Source organism: Nyctereutes procyonoides, unplaced genomic scaffold (genome assembly GCF_905146905.1).
Source record: "Nyctereutes procyonoides isolate TBG_1078 unplaced genomic scaffold, NYPRO_anot_genome, whole genome shotgun sequence".
Lineage (NCBI taxonomy): Eukaryota > Metazoa > Chordata > Mammalia > Carnivora > Canidae > Nyctereutes > Nyctereutes procyonoides.
In genome coordinates, this window is record NW_026575133.1 from 34277845 (window position 1) to 34300240 (window position 22396).

Below are 22396 nucleotides of genomic sequence, written 5' to 3' on the forward strand. Positions count from 1 at the left end.
CCCTGCAGTCCCTGGGCCGAGGCCTCACCCCAGCGCAGCCTTCACGGCCCCGCAGCGGAGTGCCGCCCGCCCAGCCCATTTTGGGGCTAGAACAGGATGTGCCCCCAGGACACCCGTCCTAGGAGGAGGGCTGAGACCAGCAGATGGAAGAGTGGCAGTTCCTGCGAAGGAGGAAGGGGGTGGGGGAGTTCCCAGGTGTAAGGAGAGGGGGCGGCTGCAGTGAGCTTGGCTCGGCTCGGCCCAGGCCGCCCGCCGCTCCTGGGTGAGGTGAGGCCACTGGAGGGGCGAGTGCGGCCGTGGGCAGCTGGCATCAGGGGACCCAGCAGAAGCCAGGGGCCCCCGGAGCTGGAGCCGGGCTTGCTGCCTGCCTCCCTACCTGTCTCGCAGTGGTAGCCGAAGAAGCCCTCCGGGCAGACGCACAGGTAGGCCCCGCCACCGTTCTCGCACCGGCCTCCGTGCTGGCAGGGGCTGGAGTGGCACGCATCCACCTCTGGAGAACACCCAGAGAGTTGGCCAGAGCCGCAAGGGGGTGTCTGGGGGAGGGAGGAGAGGACAGCGGGAAGAAGGGAAGGGGATCGAGGAGAGATGCGGGGGGCAGGGCGGGGGTGCCGGGGAAATGCCCCTCTGCCTCTGAGCTCCCCCCCACCCCGCTCCCTCCCTCTGGGCGGCTTGTCCAGCTGGGCCAGGGGTGCAGCCTCTTCCCTCAGCGTCTCAGTGGCCCAGGGTCTATGCTTGTTGAAAACAGATATGTCCAGGGCATCAGGAGCGTGGGTGAGGGCCCAGCCATTCGGGGACCCACCCAAGCACAGCCCTACCTGTCTCGCAGTGGACTCCAGTGAAGCCCGCAGGGCACTGGCACACAAAGGCCCCCGGGAGGTCCCTGCAGGAGCCTCCGTTTCTGCAGGGCTGTGCTTGGCACTCGTCTGTCTCTGCAGAGACAGGGGCACTTGTTTGCCTCTGCAGAGACAGGACAGGAGGCTGCACGGCCCTGCGTGGGCCCTGCGTGGGCTCTGCGAGGACCTCCGAGGCCTCCATAGCCCCCGGGATTTCACTTGTGCCCTGAGGCTTCAGCCTGACGCCCACCCTCCCCACCCTCCCCATTGTCTGCCCGACAAAGGCCCCAGATCACCCCAGCATTTCACTGCCCAGGCTTCTGGGGGCCTGGCCCTCCCCGGGGCATCATCGCTGTCTCCAGGTGTAGAGCCCTACCCAGGTGAGTGGGGTCACTGGCTTGTCCACCAGCGTGCCCCGCAGACCTCCCCTCCCTCTGGTGGCTTGGAGCATAGGGCCAGGAGTCCGGGCTGTGACTGCCTCCACCCCACCTTGACTGCCCCTAGGCAGAGGCTGCAGAAGGCAGGAGGAGGTCAGTGTCTCTGGGGAGGTGGAGCCTGAGATGTCCCTAATCAGGGCAGGCTCAGCACCGCCTGGGGTGGGGTGGGGGCGGCTGGAGCTGCGCCCTGCAGTCTTGCCCAGCGCACAGGGGGCTCAGGCACGGCTGGGATAGGCAGCCATCACCTTCCAGCGGGGAGCCCAGATGCGCAGTCACCAGGAGAGACCCCAAGAACACAGTGGAGGCAGGGGCGGGGCCCAGTGAGCAGCTTCACGCCAAATAAGATGGACACAAGCTAGGTTTGTTCTGGGGAGCCGGACACAATCCTGCAGCACCCCTCCGAGCTTGGAGCGCCGAGACAGGGCGGGGCACCCTGGAGAGGAAGCGGTCGGAGGGCCCAGCACCGGGGCTGCTCATCATGACCCCGAGGGCCCCAGAGGCCCAGCAGGACCAACTCCAGCGGTGTCGCAGCAACCACGAAGGAAACCAGTGCCTTTCCCTGGGGGCCGAGCCCTTCACTCTAGAGTATTTGCCATGGGCTCGTTTTCCGCTTTAAACTGGGAGTTGTGCTCTGGAATTCAGTACGTTCAATTTAGAAAAGTTTAATTTTAAAGCTTAAAAGGTAACTAAGTAAATAAATGGTGGTGAGTAATGACCCCCAGGAGCCAGAATGCTCACTGGCTCATCTGGTCACGGGCACTTTCCCAGCCCCAGTGATGGGGATTTCCGGGGTTATGATCTCTTTGGCTCCTTGGTATTTTGATTGTTATGAATTACCTAAACAATGTACGGTTTTGTTTTTGCTATTTATGAATTTTAGTAATAGGATCATAATAATGATCTATGTCCTCGTCTCTCAAAGTCGTGTTGATGGGGTTTCTCCATGGTGCGTGGGTCTCTGCGGGTCACTGCTGTGAACATGACAGTAGTAGAATCCACAGTGTGCCTGGACCATCTTCTATCCGTTCTTGGCTTTGGTGGGCATTTGGGTTGGTTTTAGACTTTCTTGTTACTATTTTTAAAAAGACTTCTATTTCCTTTCATAGCTCCTGGTATTAATGGGCACATTTTCTTAGATTAGAACCTAGAAGGAGAATCTCTGGGACACAGTGCATGGTCGACCAGCAGATTACCAAACCCTTTTCAAAGCATCTGTATCAAGTTACACTCCCTCTAGCGATTTATAAGAAACCCCCTTGACCCCCATTACCACCAGTAGATGGCTTTTCAGACTTCTGCAGTTTTGTCGGCTGAATGTACCTCACTGTTCTTTTGATTTGCATTTCACTGATTCCTAATATTTCTCTTTATTTTTGTTGGCTTTATTATCTCCTCTTCTGTGAAAGGCCTACTCATGTGTTGTGCCAATTTTCCTATTGGAGTGATGATTCTTTTCTCATTGATTCATGGAGTTCTTTATACTCAAAACCAGTCATATATATATGAATATATACATATATACATACATATATATATATGACTGGTTATATGAATATATGTATATATATTTTCCTGGTTTGTACCTTATATCCCACTTTCTTCCTTAGGGCTGATGATTTTAAGTTTCTAATTCTTATATAGTCAAATTTGTCCATTTCTTTCTTTTATAGTTAGTGATTTTTTTTTTTTTTTGTGGCTTAAAAAATCTTTCCTTATCTCAAGGCCAAAAAGATACCTATATTTTCCACATGAAATGTTATAGTTTTATTTTTAATTTTTTTTTGTTTTTTAATTTTATAGTTTTAGAAAAACATTTAAGTTCTTAATCTGGAACGAATTCTTATGTGTAGTCAAAAGTACAGAACAAGGTAATATTTTTCTGGATGCATAACCATTTTATTCCAGCTGTCGTAAAGATGGTCTCATATGTTCTTTTAGAAGTTTATAGTTTTAGCTTTTACATTTATATGTATGATTTGTTTCACACATATAAACATTTATATTTTTGATTCTATTATACATAATATTGTTCATTTTATTTTATTTTCCAGGTGTTTACTGCTAGACTATGAAAATATTAAGGTTCTATATATTGTCCCTGTCCTGGGACTCACTTAAATTTGCTTAAGCTTTTTTTGTAGAATCTCTTAGGTTTTCCAATGTGCATGACCATGTAATCTTCCTTCCAGTAGATGTGACTTTTGTTTCCTTTTATTGTCTGTGGCCCTGTCTGGGACGTCCAGGACAATGCAGGAAGGAACCAGTGAAATGGACACATTGCCTTATTACCAATTACAGCAGTACGTTACGTGAAGTATTTTGTTGGCTACTGTTTCATGGATACTCTTCATCAGGTTAAAGACCTTCTTCCCTTCTATCTACTCTTAGTTTATTATGAGCTTTAAATAGTAGTTGAATATTTTCAAATGATTTTTTTTGCATCTATTGAAATGATCGTATGGTTTTCTCCTTTATATCCTTATAATTACTGATTTTCAAGTGTTAAACCAACCTGTATTCTTGAGATAAATCCCAGTTGGTCATGATACATTATCCATTTTATGTAATAATGGGTTTGACTTAGTAATACTTTGTTAGGATTCTTATGTCTATGTTCGTGAGGAATATTAGTCTGTAATTCCATTTTTTCTTTCTTTCTTAAGTAGGCTCCGCACCCAGTGTGGAGCCCAATGTGGGTTGGACTCCAGACCCTGAGATCAAGACGTGAGCTGAGATTAAGAGTTGGTGCTTAACCAACTGAACCACCCTAATTTCATTAAAAAAAAAAAAATCTCTGTCTTGTTTTGGTATCAAAGCAATACTAGTCTCAAAATGAATCGATAAGCACTCTTCCTCCTTTATTTTCGGAAGAAGCTTGCATAAGGTTAGTTTCTTTTCTTCAGTGTTTGATAGAATTCATCAGTGAAGTAGTCCTGTCTTGCCATTTTCTTTCAGAAGGTTTTTATTTAGAAATTAAAATTCTTTGATATGGGGCTATTCATATTTTCTGTTTATTCTTCTGTTATTTCTGGTGATTTGTGTCTTTCAAGGTATTTATCCCTTTTCTTTAAGTAGTTAGATATATTGGTCTCAAGTTGTTCATGGTGTCTCTTCCTTGCCCTTTAAATGGTGGCAGGATCCTTAGTGATGTCTTCTCTTTCATTCTGATATGGCTAATTTCTCTTTTTTTTTTAATTTCTTGTTAGTCTAACTAGAAGCTTATCAATTTTTTTGAACTTTTCAAGGAACCAGCTTTAGCTTTTGGTTTCATTGATTTTCACTGAATACGTCTTCTATAATTACATGTTCTAATTGTTGATATATTAAAATGCAATTTTGTTATAATAACCTGTATCCACTAAATATTACATTTCCTATCATTTTCAGTATTTGCTTCTAGATTAAAGACAACCATATCAGCTACAAATACTGACCTTCTTATTTCTACTTTCATAGTTTCATGATTTTAATTTCTTTTTCTTACTTTACTGCATTGGCTAGTACTTCCAATGTAATATTGATGAGTTTTAGTGACAGTGGGCATCCTTGTCCCCATTGTTTGTAAGAGAGAGAGAGAGGTGGGTAGGGTTTAGAGGAAGAGTGAGAGAGAGGGAATCTTAAGTGGGCTTCATGCCCCAGTGTGGAGCCCAACATGGGGCTTGATATCACAACCCTGAGGTCGTGACCTGATCTAAAATCAAGAATTGGGCTCTTAACCAGCTGAGCCACTCAGGCTCTCCTGCTTGTCCCCAGTTTTAAGAGGAATGTCTTTCTGTTTAGGATAATATTTATTTGAAGTTTGAGTAGAGGCGCACAGTAAAACTGCCTCAGAGGCTGATTTCCTCCCCACTGTTGGTAGCTCAGCATGACTGAGTCAGATCCACAGAAGCACAGGCTTTGAATTCCAGACCCTGTCTCCATATTACAAGGATCCGGAGACTCATTGTTCCACAGCTCTCTTGATGTAGCCTGTACTTTCTCTATAAATGTGTGAAGTGTTATTGCTTGGCTACACAAAGTGTGACTAGTCTGGCGCTGCCTGGCCTAAAGCACACCTCTCTGTGGGATGATGCATCCTTCAGGGATTATGTGGGCTCTGCTAGTTCTCCCTTTTAAATTTTTCCTCCAATAAATCCGATATATTTTATACCACATGGTACTAGATATGTGTATGTGCATGTGTATGTATGTGTGATGTTATTTTTATCCGGTAAGGAAGTACGTTTTCATTCCTAATTTGGTGAGAATTTATTTCACAAAGGGTATAAATTTTGTCAAATACTTATTCATTTATTGAGATAATTATATGCGTTTTCTCCTTCAATTGGTTAATACAGCAGGTTTTCCTAATATCAAACTATTCTTGCAACAATTTAGCTTGATATTGGTATATATAGTCTTTACAGACCATTGAATTTCTGCATCTATACTCATGTTTAACACATCCGTAATTTTACTTTCTCCAACTGTCCATATCTGGTGTTGGTACCAAGGTTATACCAGCCTCACAGAATAGTTTGGCACATATTCTTTATTTTCTATTCTTTGGAAGAGCCTGTATAATGCTACAATGATCTGTTTCTTGGCAATGGGTAGAATTTACCTGTAACATTGGTCCTGGAGTTTCTTTCTGGGGAAAAGTGCTTTAACTACTGCTTCAATTCCTTTAGACATTTATAGGATTGTGTAGGCTTTCTAAATTTCCTTGAGTCATTTTTGGTAAGTTATATTTTTCTGCGAGTATTATGTCCATTTCTCCTAAGGTTTCGAATTTACTTGTATAGATTAGTTGATAGTATTCTCATTATCTTTTTAATCTCTGCTATATCTGTGGCTATGTCACCCTTTTTAATTTATAAGGCTTTTTATTTGTGCCCTTTATTTTTCTTGATCAGTTGATATATGTTTGTCGCTTTCCATAGGCTTTTCAAAGAACTAATTTTGGTGTTCTCTGTACTTTTAATGTATGTTTTGTTAATTATGGCTCTTATTTGTGTTGCCTTTTTCTTTCTACTTTCTTTGTATTGGTAGTTTTTCTTTTCCTAGCATCTGAACTCAGACATTTAATTCATTAATTTTTGAATTTTTCCAACTATGTACTTAAAGTTCCCATGAAGCACTGCTTTTGCTATATCACACAAGTTTTTATATAGAAAATAATCATTAACATTCATTTAAAAATTTGTCGTATTCATATTTCTTCTTTGATCCATAAGCTATTTCAAAGTATCTTTAAAAATAACTAAAGATGAAGATTTAAAATTTATCTTCCTGTTCTTAATAACTTTGGTTTTTTCTGTGTGTTCAGAGAATAAATTAGTTTAAATTGTTAGTTGCATTTTTCAAATCTTTTTGTGATTTTTTTTTCTTCTTAACCTGAATTGAGAGGTGGCTCACGTCGGGCTCCCTGCATGGAGCCTGCTTCTCCCTCTGCCTGTGTCTGTGCCTCTCTCTCTCTCTCTCTCTCATGAGTGAATAAATAAAATCTTTTTTTTAATAAAATCTTTTCTTAAAAAAAGAGAGAGGTGGCTCAGAATTTCCTAGTATAATGGCAAATCTGTTAGTTTCTTCCTGTAGTCTGTTAATTTTTGTTTTATATATATTTACATTTTTGTATTAGATGCTTGAATGTTTATAATGATCTTCTTGGTGAATTGAATTAATTATCATTGAAAGAGACCCTCTCATCCTTAATGATGCTTTCCATCGTACAGTCTGTTTTGGCTGATAATAGTGCAACTAAACCAGCTTTATTTTGATCTGTATTCACCTGATATTTTTTCCATAGTTTTACTTTGTCTTTTTATGTTCTTATCATTTAGGAATATTTCTTTTAAGAGAGGATAGCTTTTTTTTTTAAGACTTATTTATTTATTTTAAGGAGAGGGAGGGAGGGGGGCAGAGGGATTTGGAGAGATAGAATCTCAAGCAGACTCCCCCATGAGTGTGGAGCCTGACGTGGGGCTTACTCTCACAACCCTGAGATCACAACCAGAGTCAAAACCAAGAGTTGGATGCTTAACCAACTGAGAGCCACCCAGGTGTCCCTAGCTTGTTTTGTTTTGTAATAAATCTGGCAATCTGTCTTTTACTTGGAGAATTTAGCTCATTTATATTTGTCTGCATTTTTCTATCATAATCTTTTTTTTTTCCTATCATAATCTTAACTGCCACATTTTTTCTGTGTTTTTTTCTCTCCTTTTAGAGAGTTACAAACTTTCCTACAATATTTAATAATTCTCCCTTCTCTTATTGCTTACAGAATATTCTAGGTTTTTAAAAAAGATTTTACTTATTCATGAGAGACACAGAGAAAGAGGCAGAGACACAGGCAGAGGGAGAAGCAGGCTCCATGCAGGGAGCCCAATGCAAGACTAAATCCTGGAACTCCAGGATCATGCCCTGAGCCGAAGGCAGACACTCAACCACTGAGCTACCCGTACACCCCAGGAATGTTCTAGTTTTATGTTACTATTCAAATATTATCTCCAAAAAAAGACCATTTTTTGATAAATCTCTGAAGCTGTGTTTGCAAAAGCGTATTTTTTATTATGTCTCACATTTGAATAATTGGACTGGTTAAAAATTTTTAGGTCTTAAGTTTATTTACTTCAATATTTATCTGGCTTGGTATTTACTGAGCTTCTTGGATTTGTGGGTTGATTTATTTCTTCATTTTTAGAAAATAATCATTATCTCTTTAAATGTTTCTTTTGCCTATTGTGCCCTCTCTTTCTGGGACTCCAATTATGTGCTTGTTTGTTTGATATTTTCCACAGATTTCTTTTGCTCCATTGTTTTTAAAAATTCATTCATAAATAATTTGTCATCCATTTCTTCTTTCTGATCTTTGAGTAATTTTGTTGAGTTGTCCTTGAGTTCTGTGACGTTTTCTTCTGTTGTATCCCATTTTATTGACAAGCCTATCCAATTTCCTCTTCATTTTAGATGTCGTTTTTCTATTTTGTTATTTTAAAAAATCTTCTTTCCTCTGTTCAAATTTTCTATTCTCTCATTCATTTGGCTTCTCTTTAACATATATATAATGGCTATTTTAAAGTCCTTATCAGCTAATCCAAACATGCGGGTCATCTGTAGGTCTGTTTCTATTGACTGTTTCTTCTTGAGATTATATGTTATAATTTCTTGCTCCTTGGGACACACTGTATACAAGAACAGAGACCAAAGTAGAACATACCTACCCCTCGGATGGGCATGCTCTACTCTGTGTCAGGCAACTAACCTGAGCAGCTGTTCTCTGATATCATCTGGAGGTGAGCTGGGCTGGGCCTGGTGTGCAGTGCTCATTAGTGCTAATTCGTGATTGGTTTTAGATGCTTGATGGTTGGAACAGACCTCTCCCCTGGGCGGACTGGGGAATCTCAGCCTTGTGAGGGTATGAAATCTCTTTGCTTTCCAGTCCAGCCCCTGGCTCCCCCTGCACTTAGTAAAAATCCTTTGGGGGAGAATTGGTGGGTGCTGAGCTCTTGCTCCGCACTCCAGCCCATCACGCTTGCTCACATAATCATCAAAAGCTTAGCTGGATTTCTGGAAGTACTCAAAGTGCTCTGTCCACAGTGGATTTGCTCCTGGGTTGACAGCAGCCATCAGTTTTTCTCGCCGAGGAAGGGCACACTCAGCAATCTGATAGATTAAATGATATGATTTTCCTTGATGTTACGGTGAGAGTGATGGTGTTCTGTGACTGTCTGCATTCTCACTGAATGGGTCTCCTCAGTATTTAACATCTGTCATTTCACTACCTTACATCTGATGTCACTGTTGAGAAGTCTGGTGCCAATGGGATTCTTTTTCCTTTGAAGATTCTTGTTCCTTTTTTCCCTAGACAGTTTAAGAATTTCTTTGTTGGTCTCCGATAGCCTTAAATTTTGCTATAATGTGCTAATGTTCCTCTTTTCTCTTGTTTGATGTTCTGGGACCCTTTCAACCTATGGTGCTTTATCTGTCCTGGGAACTGAGCTCCACAGTGCCTCAGACATTTCATTCTGTTTTTATTTTTCTCTCATCTCGGACTCCTGTTACCCCAGTGTTGGCATTCCTACTTCTATCCTGCACTGTGCGTACGTTTCATTCACACACACCTCTCTGCTTCTTTGTGGGAAGATTCTTCAAACTGGTCTTTAGCTCATTAACTTAGCCTTCACCTATATCCATTTATAAATTGTGTCTGTTATTTTAACTGTTCTAGTTTTTCAGTCCTCTTTTCCTCTCTTCTGTTAAAAATGATTTATTGACCCTGTTTTTTATGACCAGTGCCATGTTTCCTACCATCTATCTGTCATGCTTATTTATATGCTCACCCTCCTTCTATACTTCTGTTCCCAATAGTATATATTGTTTGGATGTTATTATTACTATCCTTGGAAAGGGGTGGGCTTGGGTAGATTGGAGGGCATGAAAGACACCGGGGCTGGGCAGCCCCCACCTGTCTTCCAGAATCAGAATTCCTCACCTGTGTAGGGCCGCACAACTCGGGCTTTGCAGGGTATGGGACAGAGCAGCATTATGTGCCCCACCCATCTCTGGGTGCTTTCAGGGTCCCTGAGCTACTTGGTTTAAAAATCCTTGTTTTGTGAAAAATGTGTTAACATCACACAGATTTTCTGGTGAACAGACTTATGGACGCTTAGGCTTCTTGCAGTATGTCTACAGTTGTGTCGGTGGCCCTGCGACTGCAGGGGCATCAGTCAGAGGGGGCCCTGCCTCAGGCCACACACCTGGCACACATGGGAGCCTGAGGCAATGCTCTCTGAAGCAGCATCCTCAAAGGGCTACGGGGCTTCTGGAGGCCTTGTGCAAATCAAGAGTCTGCTTCCCTGGGTGTGGGTGGGACTGGGGGCCAGGGACAGGCCCTGCATCCTGCTCTGCCTCTTGAGGACCGTGCCCTTGGGCTGCCTTCTGGCCTCTGCTGCTTCATCTGCAGGGTGGGCATGTGGGCTGGATGCCCCACTCTGAGGACAGTCCAGAACGGAGCTGGCACTAGCCCTCACCACCTTCATTACAGGGTCATGGCCTCACTTTGAAGGGGACCGGGGGAGGGCCAGGGTCAGAACTGCAGCCCCGATGCTCCTCTGAGTGGCCCTAGTGAGGAGGGTGTGCACCCCACAGGCTCTGCCCGCCTCCCCACCCGCCCTGTCCCAGAGGGCCTGCAGATCACCGTGGCACTGTGGAGGTTCACTCCAGACGCCCTGTGGCTGGCAGATGCGGACGGGGTTGGGAGAGCTCAGGCTGTAGCCTTGGTCACACTTGTACAGGGCCACCGAGCCCAGCCGAGTGCCGTTGAAGCGCAGCGTGGCATGTTTCACCTCCGCTGGGGGGCCACAGTCCACCTCTGCAAGGACACAGAAGCCCTGTCCAGCGCTGAGAGGCGCCTGCCTGGGGCCCCTCCCTCGGGGCTGCCCTCTGCCCCGCCAGGCTGCAGAGCCTGCGACCCCTGCTCCCTGCACAGCCCTCCCAGGATGAAAGTGCCCTGACTTCCAGGCCTGGCTGCGCATCGGTTTTCTCCTCCTTTCCCCTCCCTCCGTTCAGCTCCCTGTCTGGCCCCGCTCTGCTCTCCTGGGATTAGGAAGAAGTGCCCTCCACCCCAGCGCCCAGCCCTCTCACCTGCCTGGCACCGGCGTCCTGTGTACCCTGATCGGCAGCGGCAGGAGAAATCTGTGCCCAGGTCCTCACAGGTGCCCCCATTCATGCAGGGGCTCCGGAAGCAGGGGGAGGGGGCTATAGGACACAAGGGGTCACCGTGGCTGTGTCCTCCCTGAAGACCTCCAGGCTTCGTGGGAACTCTGCCTTCCACTCTTCCGAAGCAGGGCCACTCCTGCCCACCTGGTCCAGCCCACCGGCCCCAGCCCACCTTACCTATCTCGCAGTGTCGCCCAGAGAAGCCTGGGGGACAGTCACACTTGTATTTGCCAATGTAGTGGAAGCAGGTGCCGCCGTTGTGACAGGGGCCCGAGGCACAGGAGTCTGGCTTCCCTGGAAACAAAAGGCCCCCGTGAAAGTCAGGTGTCACGCACACACCCACCACCCAGGGCTCCTCCCCTGATCCAAGGTCCCGCAGCTGGTGCGCCCTCTGGGGGTGCTGGAGACAAGCAGACGCCGGCGGCGGGGGGCCGCACCGATCTCGCAGTGCCTCCCGGTGAAGCGGTAGGGGCAGCTGCAGTGGTACTCGCTGCCCGCCTCCCTGCACGTGCCCCCGTTCCGGCAGGGTCCCGAGCTGCACAGGCGTGGCCGGGCTGTGGGAACAAGGACAGGGGGAGACAGGAGCGGGTGAACAGGGCCTGCCTCCCGGCCCTGGGGCACCCGTGACACCCTACTCCCGTCTTCTCAGCCCGCGGGGCCCTCTGGCCACTCATCCCTGTCTGCCCCAGGCCCTGGGGACCCGGGAGCCCTTCCGGGTGCAGCAGACACCGAGCCCTCCTTCCTGCATGGCAGGGAGCCTCTTCGAGGTTTCTGTGCCCCTGTGGCATCGGTGCATCTTCCCAGGGCCCTGGGGGTCACGTGCTCGTGCTTGAGGAGCACATTTAAAGGCCCGTGCGGAGCGGCTGGTGTGCCCCTCCATGCTGAGGACTGGCGCCTTCACAGGCCCACGGGGGGCTTCGGCCCCTCAGCCTCCTGGACATCTCTGAGCAGGAGGGCGCCTCCCCATGCCCCCACCCTGCAGGGCCTCGCAGGCTGTGGGTCCAAGTTCCAGCCCCCCCACCCCGAGCAGCCACTCCGGGTCCCTGCTTTGGGTGCCTTTGTTGAAGACGCAGGACCTCGGCCGCAGGTGGAGGGAACCAAGCAGCAGGGCTTCTCTTTGGAAACCCTCTCCTCCTCCTGCGGGGTGGAGATGAGGGGGCGGGGGGTTCCGGGGAACGGCAGCAGGGACCTGCCCTTGGGGCCCCTTCCAGGTTCCCAGAGGAGCGTGGGGTCCAGGGGCCGTGGGCGGCCCAGGGGCTGAGCTCCAGGCCAGGCCCTGCGGGAGGGGTGCCGCTGCCCGCCCTGAGCCCCGCGTCGGAGCGTGGGAGCCGCGTTCCCGGGGCGAAAGTCCGCGAGGGTGTGTGCGTGACATGCTGACTTTCGCCAAGTTCAGTTACATCTGATGAGGTCCTAACGAGTATTTTGAAGATCAAGGACTCGATAAAATCCATTTGGGAAAACGCTGAGCGGGAAATGAAGCCTGTTCTGAGGAAAACCGAGTGGTGCCCAGGAGGCCACAGAGCAGCAGCACTAGCAAGACAAGCAGCTCGTGGGGGCGGAGGCCACGCTGGCACCATACGCAGAAGCTGGGCGGCCAGCTGTCAGGGTGAGCGGGCCCTCTCTGCCCTGCCCCGCCCTCCCCTGCCCTGCCACCCACCTTTCTCGCAGTGCCTGCCATGGAACCCTCGGGGGCACTCGCAAGTGTAGGTGTCCTCATGGGCGTCACAGGAGCCTCCGTTGAAGCAGGGGTCTGAGTCGCAGGGTGACGGCAGTGCTGCGGGGGCAGAGGGTGGTCACCCTGACATCTCAGCGGGAACCAAGGCCCCTTAAAATATACTCTGGGGGGGGGGTCCTTGATTCTTCACACCAGGCTCTAAGGCCCTTCCTGGAAATTCTTTTATTCTCAATTTTTCCAGACTTCATCCTGCCTCTCCTATGAGCTAGGACTGAGCCGTAGTGCCCGGGGGTCTTGGTACCAGCACCTCCATCACCAGTGTATTATACATAATGTAATGCACACTCACAAATACACAGTCGTAAATATTTAGTCACGCAGACTTAGACATGTGTGAAGCTAGGAGCTTAGGGGAGAGCTTGAACATGTCCAGAGGTGCTTTCCCAGCTGTGAGCTCCTGCGGCGGAGGGGTGGACAGCCCGCATTACAGAGGACGACCCCAGGACAGGCGCACCACCCGCGGGGGCTCTTGAGGGCCCGTGGGGCAGCCCACACCTCTGCGTGCTTTGCCCCTGTGTTCTCCTCCTAACGCCCTCCCTGGCTTCTGCGCAGGCCTGTGCCCACAGCTTCCCCGCCCCCACACTCACGGTGGCTGGCGTTGTGGTCAGTGTGGCAGACGCAGAGGTAGCTCCCACCGTACTCCATGCAGTAGCCCCCGTCGGGGCACTGGGTGTTCATGTTGCAAGGCGTGGCTGTGACTTCTGCAGAGAAGGAAGAGGCCTGTTTGCCTTCCTGGGGACTTCTCGTCCTTGAGAAGCATCAGGCGGCCCCGCCAGGGTGGCCGGGTTCAGGCACTCTTGTGGCCAGCCCCCTCCTGGGGTGGGAGTGGGGGATCACGGGACCGCTGGTTAAGGGTCTGCATCTACGGTTTGGGCCCAGACCCAAGCCACCACCTCTCCTCTGGTCTGGGGATTTTCAGGGGCAGGGCGGGAAGCGTGCCCCACTGCAGCCCTGGGCACTTACCAAATTCACAGAGGAGCCCAAAGAAGCCTGGGGGGCACTGGCAGAGGGTAGTGTTGGCACCCAGGCATCTGCCACCGTTACGGCACTCACAGTGGTCAGGGGTTCCTGCCGTAGACCGACGGGGGGAGCTCCGATGTGGGGTGTGGAGCATCAGGGCCCTCCTGCTGCTGACCCTGCCCTGCTCCCGGCTACCATCACATGAACACGGCTGTGCACACACGCTCTCTCTCTTCCCCCCACCACACACCCCCAGCTGCCTTCTGTACGCACCACCCACCGGAGGGTCCTGCCCTGGACCGCTGCTCTGGCAGCCCCAGCCCAGACTCACTCTCCCTGCAGTCGGGGCCGGTGAAGCCCTGGGGGCACTCGCACACGTAGCCCTCATCTGCGTCCACGCAGGTGCCCCCATTCTGGCACGGGGCTGAGAGGCAGGCCTCTGGCACTGGGTGGCTTCCTGCAAGAAACACAGAAGTCACCAGAGGCTGCTCCAGAGGGCATGGGGCTCCTCACCCAGGCCCCACAGCACTCAGTTCTGCATGCGAGTGCGATGTTAAGCCCGAGGCCCACTATTTGGAAACTGATTTCTAGCTGCCCCTCACCATCTGAGCCCCTTCTGTGGAGCAGAAGGCAAAGCAAAAGGATGGAGACCCCACGGTGTGCACCAGAGGGCCCAGCTAAGACCAGGGGCCTCCAAACAAGTGCTTCTAATCCAGCATCTATGTTGGTACCATGGTTGGGGTTTTCCAGATACAGTTTTTGTGGATTTCCAGGTTAACTACTATAATCAGGGGATACAGTCCCTTCAACCGATTGAGCTTTATTTTATGTCCTACAGGATGGTCTGTCATGGTGGGTGCTCCATGCGACCTTGGAAAGGATGTGGCTGTGTCACTTAGGCTGATGGTGCTGCTTGCGTCTTGGAGGTCCCTACTGATTCCCGTGATGAGAGCGCCGGGTTGGAACTACCGCCTGCAGCCACAGATCTATTTCTGCCTGCTTTCCCTGCATGCATTTTGATGCATGTTCATAGGTGCACGTACATCAGAACTGCCGTGCCTGTTTGGTGACTTCACCTTCGTCATAAAAGACCCCTCTGTTCCTGGCAGTATTCCTTATTCTAGAGTTTAATCAGTTTGCTGTGAGTATAACCGCTCTGACTTCTCTCGGTCGGTGTTTGTCAACCTATTCCATTTCATTGTTTAGGTGTTTGATTTCTTCATGTGGTTCAGGATTTATCTTTTAAATAACACATGGCAAAATCGACTTTTGCTCGCTGTCCACTTCTGTGAATTTTAACATAGAATAGATTTGTGCTGCCCCCACCAGTCAGGACACAGAACATTCCATTACCACAAATACTCCCCTGTATCTTTTCAGGGCCACAGGCTCCCTCCCCTCCTGCATCCCTGGCAACTACTGACCCGTTCATCACCGCAGCTTTGTTGCTTTAAGAACACCAGAAGTGGGAGATTACACACGAACGGCATGTGATCCTTGAGGCTGGTTCGGTCACTCAGCAGAAGGCCTCCAGGATCCATCTCAGTTGTGTGATTGGCAGTCACGCGTCCCACCAGCAGGGAAGGACGCTTGCGTTCTTAGGTTTGGTGGCTGTGCACAGGCGTGCTGCATACATTTGTGCATTTCGTGAGTAGAATAGAAGCTGTCATTTCTGTAGGGTTAATAGCTAGGAATGGGATTGCTGGACCATATCAGAAGTGTATGTTTAACTTTATGCAAAGCTGCCAAGCTGTTTTCACAGTGGCTAAACCATCTGGCATCACCACCAAAAATATGTGAGTGTTCCCACGGCTCTGTGTCCTCACCAGTCAGCACTTTTTATTTTAGCCAGTCTGGTAGGTATGTGGTGCTTTCTCACCGTGGCTTTAATTTGCAACTCACCAGTGGCTAACGATAATGACAGATGACTGCATTTGTTCATCTGCTTCTTTGCCTCCCAGATAGCCTTTCTGGTTATGTGTCTGTTTAGATCTTTTGTCTGTGCTTTGGTTGGTTGGTTTCTGACAGTTGAGCGTGGAGAGTTCGTTATGTGTTCCAGAGGCCAGCCCTTTGTCAGACGGGAGTGCTTGCAGGACCTCTGGAAGCACGCAGCCTGTCTTCGCGTCCTCCTGACCGTGTCTTTCCCAGAGCTGCGTGTGTCCTTCTGATGAGGCCCACTCCTTCTGTTTTCGTTTGCTGGAGAGTGCTTTCCTGTCTTATCTAAGCACTGTTCCTGTAGCCGCAGGTCACACAGGTTTTTCTCCCATGTTTTCTTCCAAGAATGCTGTGGTTTTATGTTTTCCATTCAGGTCTCTGGTTCGTTCTGACCTAACCTTGTTCAGGGTGTGAGGCTGAAGTTGAAGCTCAGTCTGTACATGAGACTGTCTGACGGTCCCAATACCATTTGTTGAAAAGATCATCCTTTCTCCACTGAATTGCTTTCACACCTTAAAAAAAAAAACAAACCTGGCTGTATTTGTGTGGGTCTAATTCTGGATCCTCTCTGCTGTTCCACGTATGTATGCACCCGTCCCTTTGCCAATCCCACAGGGGCTTGATCACTGTGGCTGTATAGTAAGTCTTAACACTAAGTAGTGTGATTCCTCAAAAGTTAATTTTTTAAAATTGTTTTGGCTATCTCAATTCCTTTGCCTTTGCATATAAATTTTAGAACCAGCTTGTCCAAAGCTACAGAAAACTCTGTTGAAACTTTGATTGGAATTGTATTAAATCTACTGATCAATCTGGGGAGAGCTGACATATTTACTATGTTGAGTCTTCCAGTCCATGAACGTGGGATGTCCTTCCGTTTACTCAGATCAGCAGACAGGTCCTGTACATGTTTTGTTAGATTTATACCTAAGTCTTTCAGTTTGGGGGGAAGCTATTATAAGTGGTATTGTTTTTACTATTTTGGATCAGATTACAATGCCCAATGTAGGGAACTCAGGAGATCACAGATGATTGTAGGGTTGTGGCCCTGAGATCCCCCTCTCTGCCACCTCCCCATAGTTTCCAGTGCTCTGGGCTGGCCTTTTCAGTCCTCTGGCAAGAGAGCTGGGGCTTTTATTGCTTCACACCACTAGTTTGTTCCTGTGAGTGCACTCATGTCTGGGCCAGGTAGTGGATGGACAGAGAGGAGGAGAAACAATGGGAGTTGCCCAGCTCTGTGGAGCCATAGGACCTCCAACTGGAGAGGAAGCTTCCTCTGGTCAGTTTGGGCCCCTCAGGGACCTTCCCCCCCCCCCCACCTTTGCTGCTACTGTTGGTCCTGCTTCTTGAGACTGACTAGTGGCTGCTTTTGGAGCTCTTTCCATCCATCTGATGCTCACTTCTGATCTGGGAGCTGCTTTGAGTCCAGGCAGGGGGGACACTGGAGGAAGAAAATGGTGAACTCACCACTGGTTCTGTGGTGCTTTGAAGCTTGGTCATCTTCCCCAATCCACCTACTATTTATTTTTCAGAGTCCTCAGATAGCTACTCCATGCCTTCTGTCCAGGATTTATGGCTGCATTTAGTGGGAAACACAAGGTAGGGACGGTATGCTTACTCTATCTTACCCAAAACCAGAAACCCATTCCAATTTTCAAATTATTTTCAACTTATCTGTGTCTTTATGTTTAGAGTAGGTTTCTTGTAGACAGTTTATAGTTGGGTCTTGCTTTTCAATTCAGTTATACAATATCTGCCTTTTAATTGGTATGTTCAACCATTTCACATGTTAATGTAACTATCAGGATAATTAAACCTACCATGTTGCTCTTGGTTATCATCTGTCCCAATTATTCTTTATTCCTTTTTCCTTCTTTTCCTGCCTTCTGGATGGAGTGTTTTCAGGATTCCATTTTATTTCCACCTCTGGTTTATTGGCTATGACTCTTCATTATTATTTTTATTTGTTCCTCTGGGTTCATAATGTGTATCTTTAACTTATTGTAGTCTACCTTCAAACGATATTATACCATTTCATATATAATGTAAGGACATCACTACATTATTCCCATCTCTCTCTTCCTATCCTTTATGCTAGACGTTGATAAACTATGGCTTGCAGACCAAACCTTGCCTGCCACACGCATTTTAAAAAATAAAGTTTCATTGGAGCACATCCATACCCAATCTATGGCTGGTTGCTTTGGCATTGCACTGGCAGAGGTGAATGTCTGTAATCACATGGCTCATAAAGCCAAAAATATTGAGACGCCTGGGGGGCTCAGCAGTTGAGCATCTGCCTTCGGCTCAGGGCGTGATCCCGGGGTCTGGGGATCAAGTCCCACATCAAGCTCCCCACAGGAAGCCTGCTTCTCCCTCTGCCTGTGTCTCTGCCTCTCTCTCTGTGTCTCTCATGAATAAATAAAATCTTGAAAAAAAGCCAAAAATATTAATATCTAGCCCTTTGCAGAAAAAGCTTGCACATTCTGCTTTAAGCTATTGAGGTCATACATTTTATTTCTATAAATGTTATAAACCCCATAACATATTGTTATTTTTTGTGTTAAAATTAACTTTAAAGAGATAAAGTAAGAAGAAAAGCATTTTACAGGCATACCTTGGAGATATTGTGGGTTTGGTTCCAGACCACTGTAATACAGCGGATATGGCAATAAAATGAGTCAAATGAATTTTCTGGTTTCCCAGTGCCTATAAAAGTTATGTTAACACTACACTGGAGTCTATTAAGTGTGTAATAGCATCATGTCTAAGAAAATGTGTACACCTTAATTAAAAAACACTTTGCTAAAAATTGGTAACCATTATCTGAGATTTAGTGAGTTGTAATCACTGACCACAGATCACCATAACAAATAGAACCATAATTTAAAACTTTGAAATAGGAATGCCTGGGTGGCTCAGCAGTTGAGCGTCTTCCTTCAGCTCAGGGCGTGACCCTGGGGCTCGGGATTGAGTCCCACATGGGGTTCCCCGCAGGGAGCCTGCTTCTCCCTCTGCCTCTCTCTTTCTGTGTCTCTCACGAATAAATCAATAAAATCTAAAAAAATTTTTTTTAAATATTGCAGAATTACCAAAAAGTGACACAGAGATACAAAGTGAACAACTGCTATTAGAAAAAATGGCCCCACTGGTCTCACTTGATGCAGGGGTGCCACAAAGCTTCAATCTGTAAAGAACACAGTATCAGTCAAGCGCAATAAATAAGGTCGGCCTGTACATTTACCCAGGTATTTACCATGTAGAGCTCTTCATTCATTTGTATAGTTCTGGATTTTCATCTGGTGCCATTTTTCTTCAGTCTGAGGAATTTCCTTTAATGTTTTTTTAAAATAAGATATGCTGGTGATGAATAATTGTGTTTTCACTGTCTGAAAAATATCTTAATTTCACCTTAATTTTTGAAAGCTAATTTTCCTGTGTATATGCTACAAGGTTGATAGTGCACTGTCTTTGGGCTTGCATTGTTTCTGATGAGAAGTCTGTTATCATCCTCATTTCCTGTATATATTGTGTTTTGTTTTCTCCCTCTGGCTGCTTTTCGGATTTTTTGTTGTTGTTGTTACTGGGTTTTCAATACTTTATGATGTGCTTCATGTGATTTTCTTCATGCTTTTCTTGGATATGCAGATTTTTTTTTTTTTATTATTTACGATAGTCATACAGAGAGAGAGAGAGAGAGAGGCAGAGACACAGGCAGAGGGAGAAGCAGGCTCCATACACCGGGAGCCCGATGTGGGATTCGATCTCGGGTCTGCAGGATCGCGCCCTGGGCCAAAGGCAGGCGCCTAACCGCTGCGCCACCCAGGGATCCCGGATATGCGGATTTTAATTTTCATCAAATTTAGAAAACATTTGGCTATTATTTCCTCATTCTTTTTCTGTGCCCCTCTGGCCCCCTCTCTCCCTCTGGAACTCTACAGGTACACACACCAGGCAGTCTGATGTCCCACAGGTCACTGAAGAGATGGTCTTGGTTGCAGTCTCTCTACCTCCTTTGCTGCTTGTTGGGTTGTTTCTGACTTCAAGTTCACTGACCTTTCCTTCTACAGTGTCTAACCTGTTGTTAGTCTACCCAGTGTATTTTTTTAAATTGACATTTTATGTTTTTTAATCTCTCGAAGTTTCTTTTTTCTCTCTTCTACTTCTCACTGTGTCCTTTTTCCTCAACAGTCTTGAGCACATGGAGCATATTCACGGTAGATGATTAAACGTGCAGATCTGCTAATTTCATCATCTCTGCCATCTGTTTCTATTGATCTATTTTTCTCCTGGACGTGGGTCATATATTCTTGATTCTTAGTACGTCTGATAATTTTTGGTTGGGTATTTTGAAGCCCTGGATTCTGTTTTATGCCTTTAAATAGTACAGATTTGGTTCTGGTATATGGTTAAATTACTTGGGATTGTTTTGATTCTTTCAGACTTTCCTTTATATTTGTTAGGACAAGTCAGATTAGCCTTTGGTCCAGCATTTATTTATCCATATCAGCAAGATGGTATCCTTGTACCCCAGTACAAGGTGGTACTGAGGACTCTACTCTGCCTTAGCTGTTGGTGTGAGGAGCTCTGCGTGTACTCTGGCTGTAGAGAAGAGAATTATTCCCAGCCTTGTTTGAGTTCCAGGGATTGTGTGACTCAGCACTTCCAGTGGTTCTTTCCTCAGCCTCCTGGATTTCACCCCAACTGTGCTGACTGAAGAGGCCAGGGGTGCCTCTGCAGGTCTTCAGAGCTCCTTGCACTCTGCCCAGTCCTTTTTAGTAACTCCATCCTTTCTGGAATTCTCCCCACAAATGGCAGCTACCAAACTAGTCTCTCTGTCTCTGTGACCCAGAGACTCAGAGGAACTGCTGGAGTCTGGACCCCCTTGCTGCACGGTGACCTGGGAACTTCCTGCAGGCAGACTTGGGGGCAGTGGTAGAGAGCACTTCATTTCGGTCCCTCCTCCCAGGGGTAGCAGTTCTGTGATGCCTGTTGTCCAGTGGCTGAAAACAGCTGTTTCAGATATTTTATCTGGTTTCTTAGTTGTTGATGGTGAGGGAAATTCCCAGAACAGTCAGTCTTTCTTGGCCAGAAGCAGAAGAATGGATACTATTTTTAGAAATTATCTCCAAATTTTGGCCAACTTCCTGTTGAATCTGGTTAGAATGTCAAAACTGGCACCTTGTAATATGAATAATAAGCTTATATTGAGGATGGAAGCATCAGTTCTGTTGTTTCTTGTTGTTTATTTTCATTTGCATTCTTCTTCCTGTACAAGATGTGGTTTCTTTGCAAAATCTTTTGAAAATACTAATCTGTTTTCTAACATGAGTTTAGTTAAATATACAGATATTTAGATAACCATCTGGGCAAGGTGAACTGTGACCCGTTACAGTGATTTTAAGCAACCAAACAGGTGAGGGTGCTGCCCTCCCCTCCTCCCCTCTGCACTGCAGAGCCCACCCTCTCCTTAGGACATGGCCTGGCCTCTGTGTGGCCCTCTGACCAAAGACTAATGGAGGGCACAGCACCCATCTATATCTTACTTATGGGTAAAATTTAATTTCCTTCTTAACTTTTTACAGTGAAACTAAATCTGACAGCTTGTGTTGAGCATCTCCCTGGGGAGCAGCTGCTGATGCCCTGGACTTTGCTATCTTGGGCACAGTTGAGCGAGGCGTTTAGCGGTCATGGCAATGTCAGATGTTAACAACCTCAATTTATTCTGTAGGTTAATAAAATCTAGTTGGTCTTTTAATTGATCTACCAAGTCATCGCCAACATTTAAAATATGAAATAGAAACTAGCAGAGTTCATCACATGTAACAAAAGTCAGTTTTCTTGCCAGCTCATGGGGCTCATTCCCTTCCACGGCGAGGGGTCTGTTGTAGGAAAGAGGATGTTAAAAGGCCCAGAATGTCCTGAGCAGGAAGAAGGGCCTTGAGAGTGTGGCCATCTTGCCCGCATCCTATAGATGGAGGACAGCAGGAGGCACGCACAGGCGGCAGCTCAGGGGACAGGGCAGCACGGGCAGGGCTGGGGAGACGACCCCCGGGACAGGAGTGGGGCTGAGCTGCTCAGCGAGGGCCAGGGGCCGGGTGACCGCGCTGTCACTGGAGGCTGCGGGCAAGGGCCGGTACCTGTCTCGCAGCGAGGTCCCTCGAAGGGCTCTGCGCACAGGCAGGTGAAGTTCCCCACGAGGTCAACACACGAGCCCCCGTTGAGGCACGGGCCGGAGGCACATTCGTCCACATCTGGGGGCAGCGGAGGCAGGAGCTTGGCTTGAGCCAGCCTCTGACTCCCGGGCACCTTCCCGCCCCCTGGGGCCGGCCCCTCACCCGTCTCGCAGGCCTCGCCCGTGTAGCCGGCCCGGCACAGGCACACTGCCAAGCCCTGCTCTGCCTGGCACCGGCCGCCGTTCTCGCACACCTTGGCATCGCATGGAGACAGTGCTGTGAGGACAGAGGCGTGAAGGTGTCGGACCTCTGGCTGGGCCCCTGGGGTCTCCTGCTGATCCCGCTCGGGAGGGTGTCAGGCTCCGCGGGGCCTGGCCGGCCGCCCCCACCCAGCAGCCCGCGCCCGGCCGCATAGGGTCTGTTTCAGCAGATCCAGGCCGGAAGGGGCCTGTGTGTGCTGGCTGGGGGCGCCGGGGTGAGGGGGATCTTGCTCTCAGCTCCCAGCACAGAGTGTGATTCTGGAGCACTGGCTGCAGGGATTGCTCCCGGCCCAGCAGAGGGATACAGCCTGCGATGGGTCTTGAAGGGGATGTGGTGTGCAGAGGTGCCGGAGGGCCTGGATGG

At 47.9% G+C, this 22396-nt stretch overlaps 1 protein-coding gene across 5 annotated transcripts in view; it reads right to left on the reverse strand.

Annotated features, from left to right (window-relative positions):
• Positions 1–22396, reverse strand: part of SNED1 (sushi, nidogen and EGF like domains 1) — an 81494-nt gene that overhangs the window by 26534 nt on the left and 32564 nt on the right. For all 5 annotated transcript variants that reach the window (XM_055300349.1, XM_055300350.1, XM_055300348.1 and 2 more), the window contains 12 exons: positions 21935–22048; positions 21737–21850; positions 13996–14121; positions 13668–13772; positions 13292–13405; positions 12627–12743; positions 11407–11523; positions 11147–11263; positions 10895–11008; positions 10449–10622; positions 816–929; positions 377–490 (listed from right to left, as the gene is read on the reverse strand). In XM_055300349.1, coding sequence (XP_055156324.1) covers positions 377–490; positions 816–929; positions 10449–10622; positions 10895–11008; positions 11147–11263; positions 11407–11523; positions 12627–12743; positions 13292–13405; positions 13668–13772; positions 13996–14121; positions 21737–21850; positions 21935–22048 — 1440 coding nt within the window. The remainder of the gene's footprint in view (positions 1–376; positions 491–815; positions 930–10448; positions 10623–10894; positions 11009–11146; positions 11264–11406; positions 11524–12626; positions 12744–13291; positions 13406–13667; positions 13773–13995; positions 14122–21736; positions 21851–21934; positions 22049–22396) is intronic.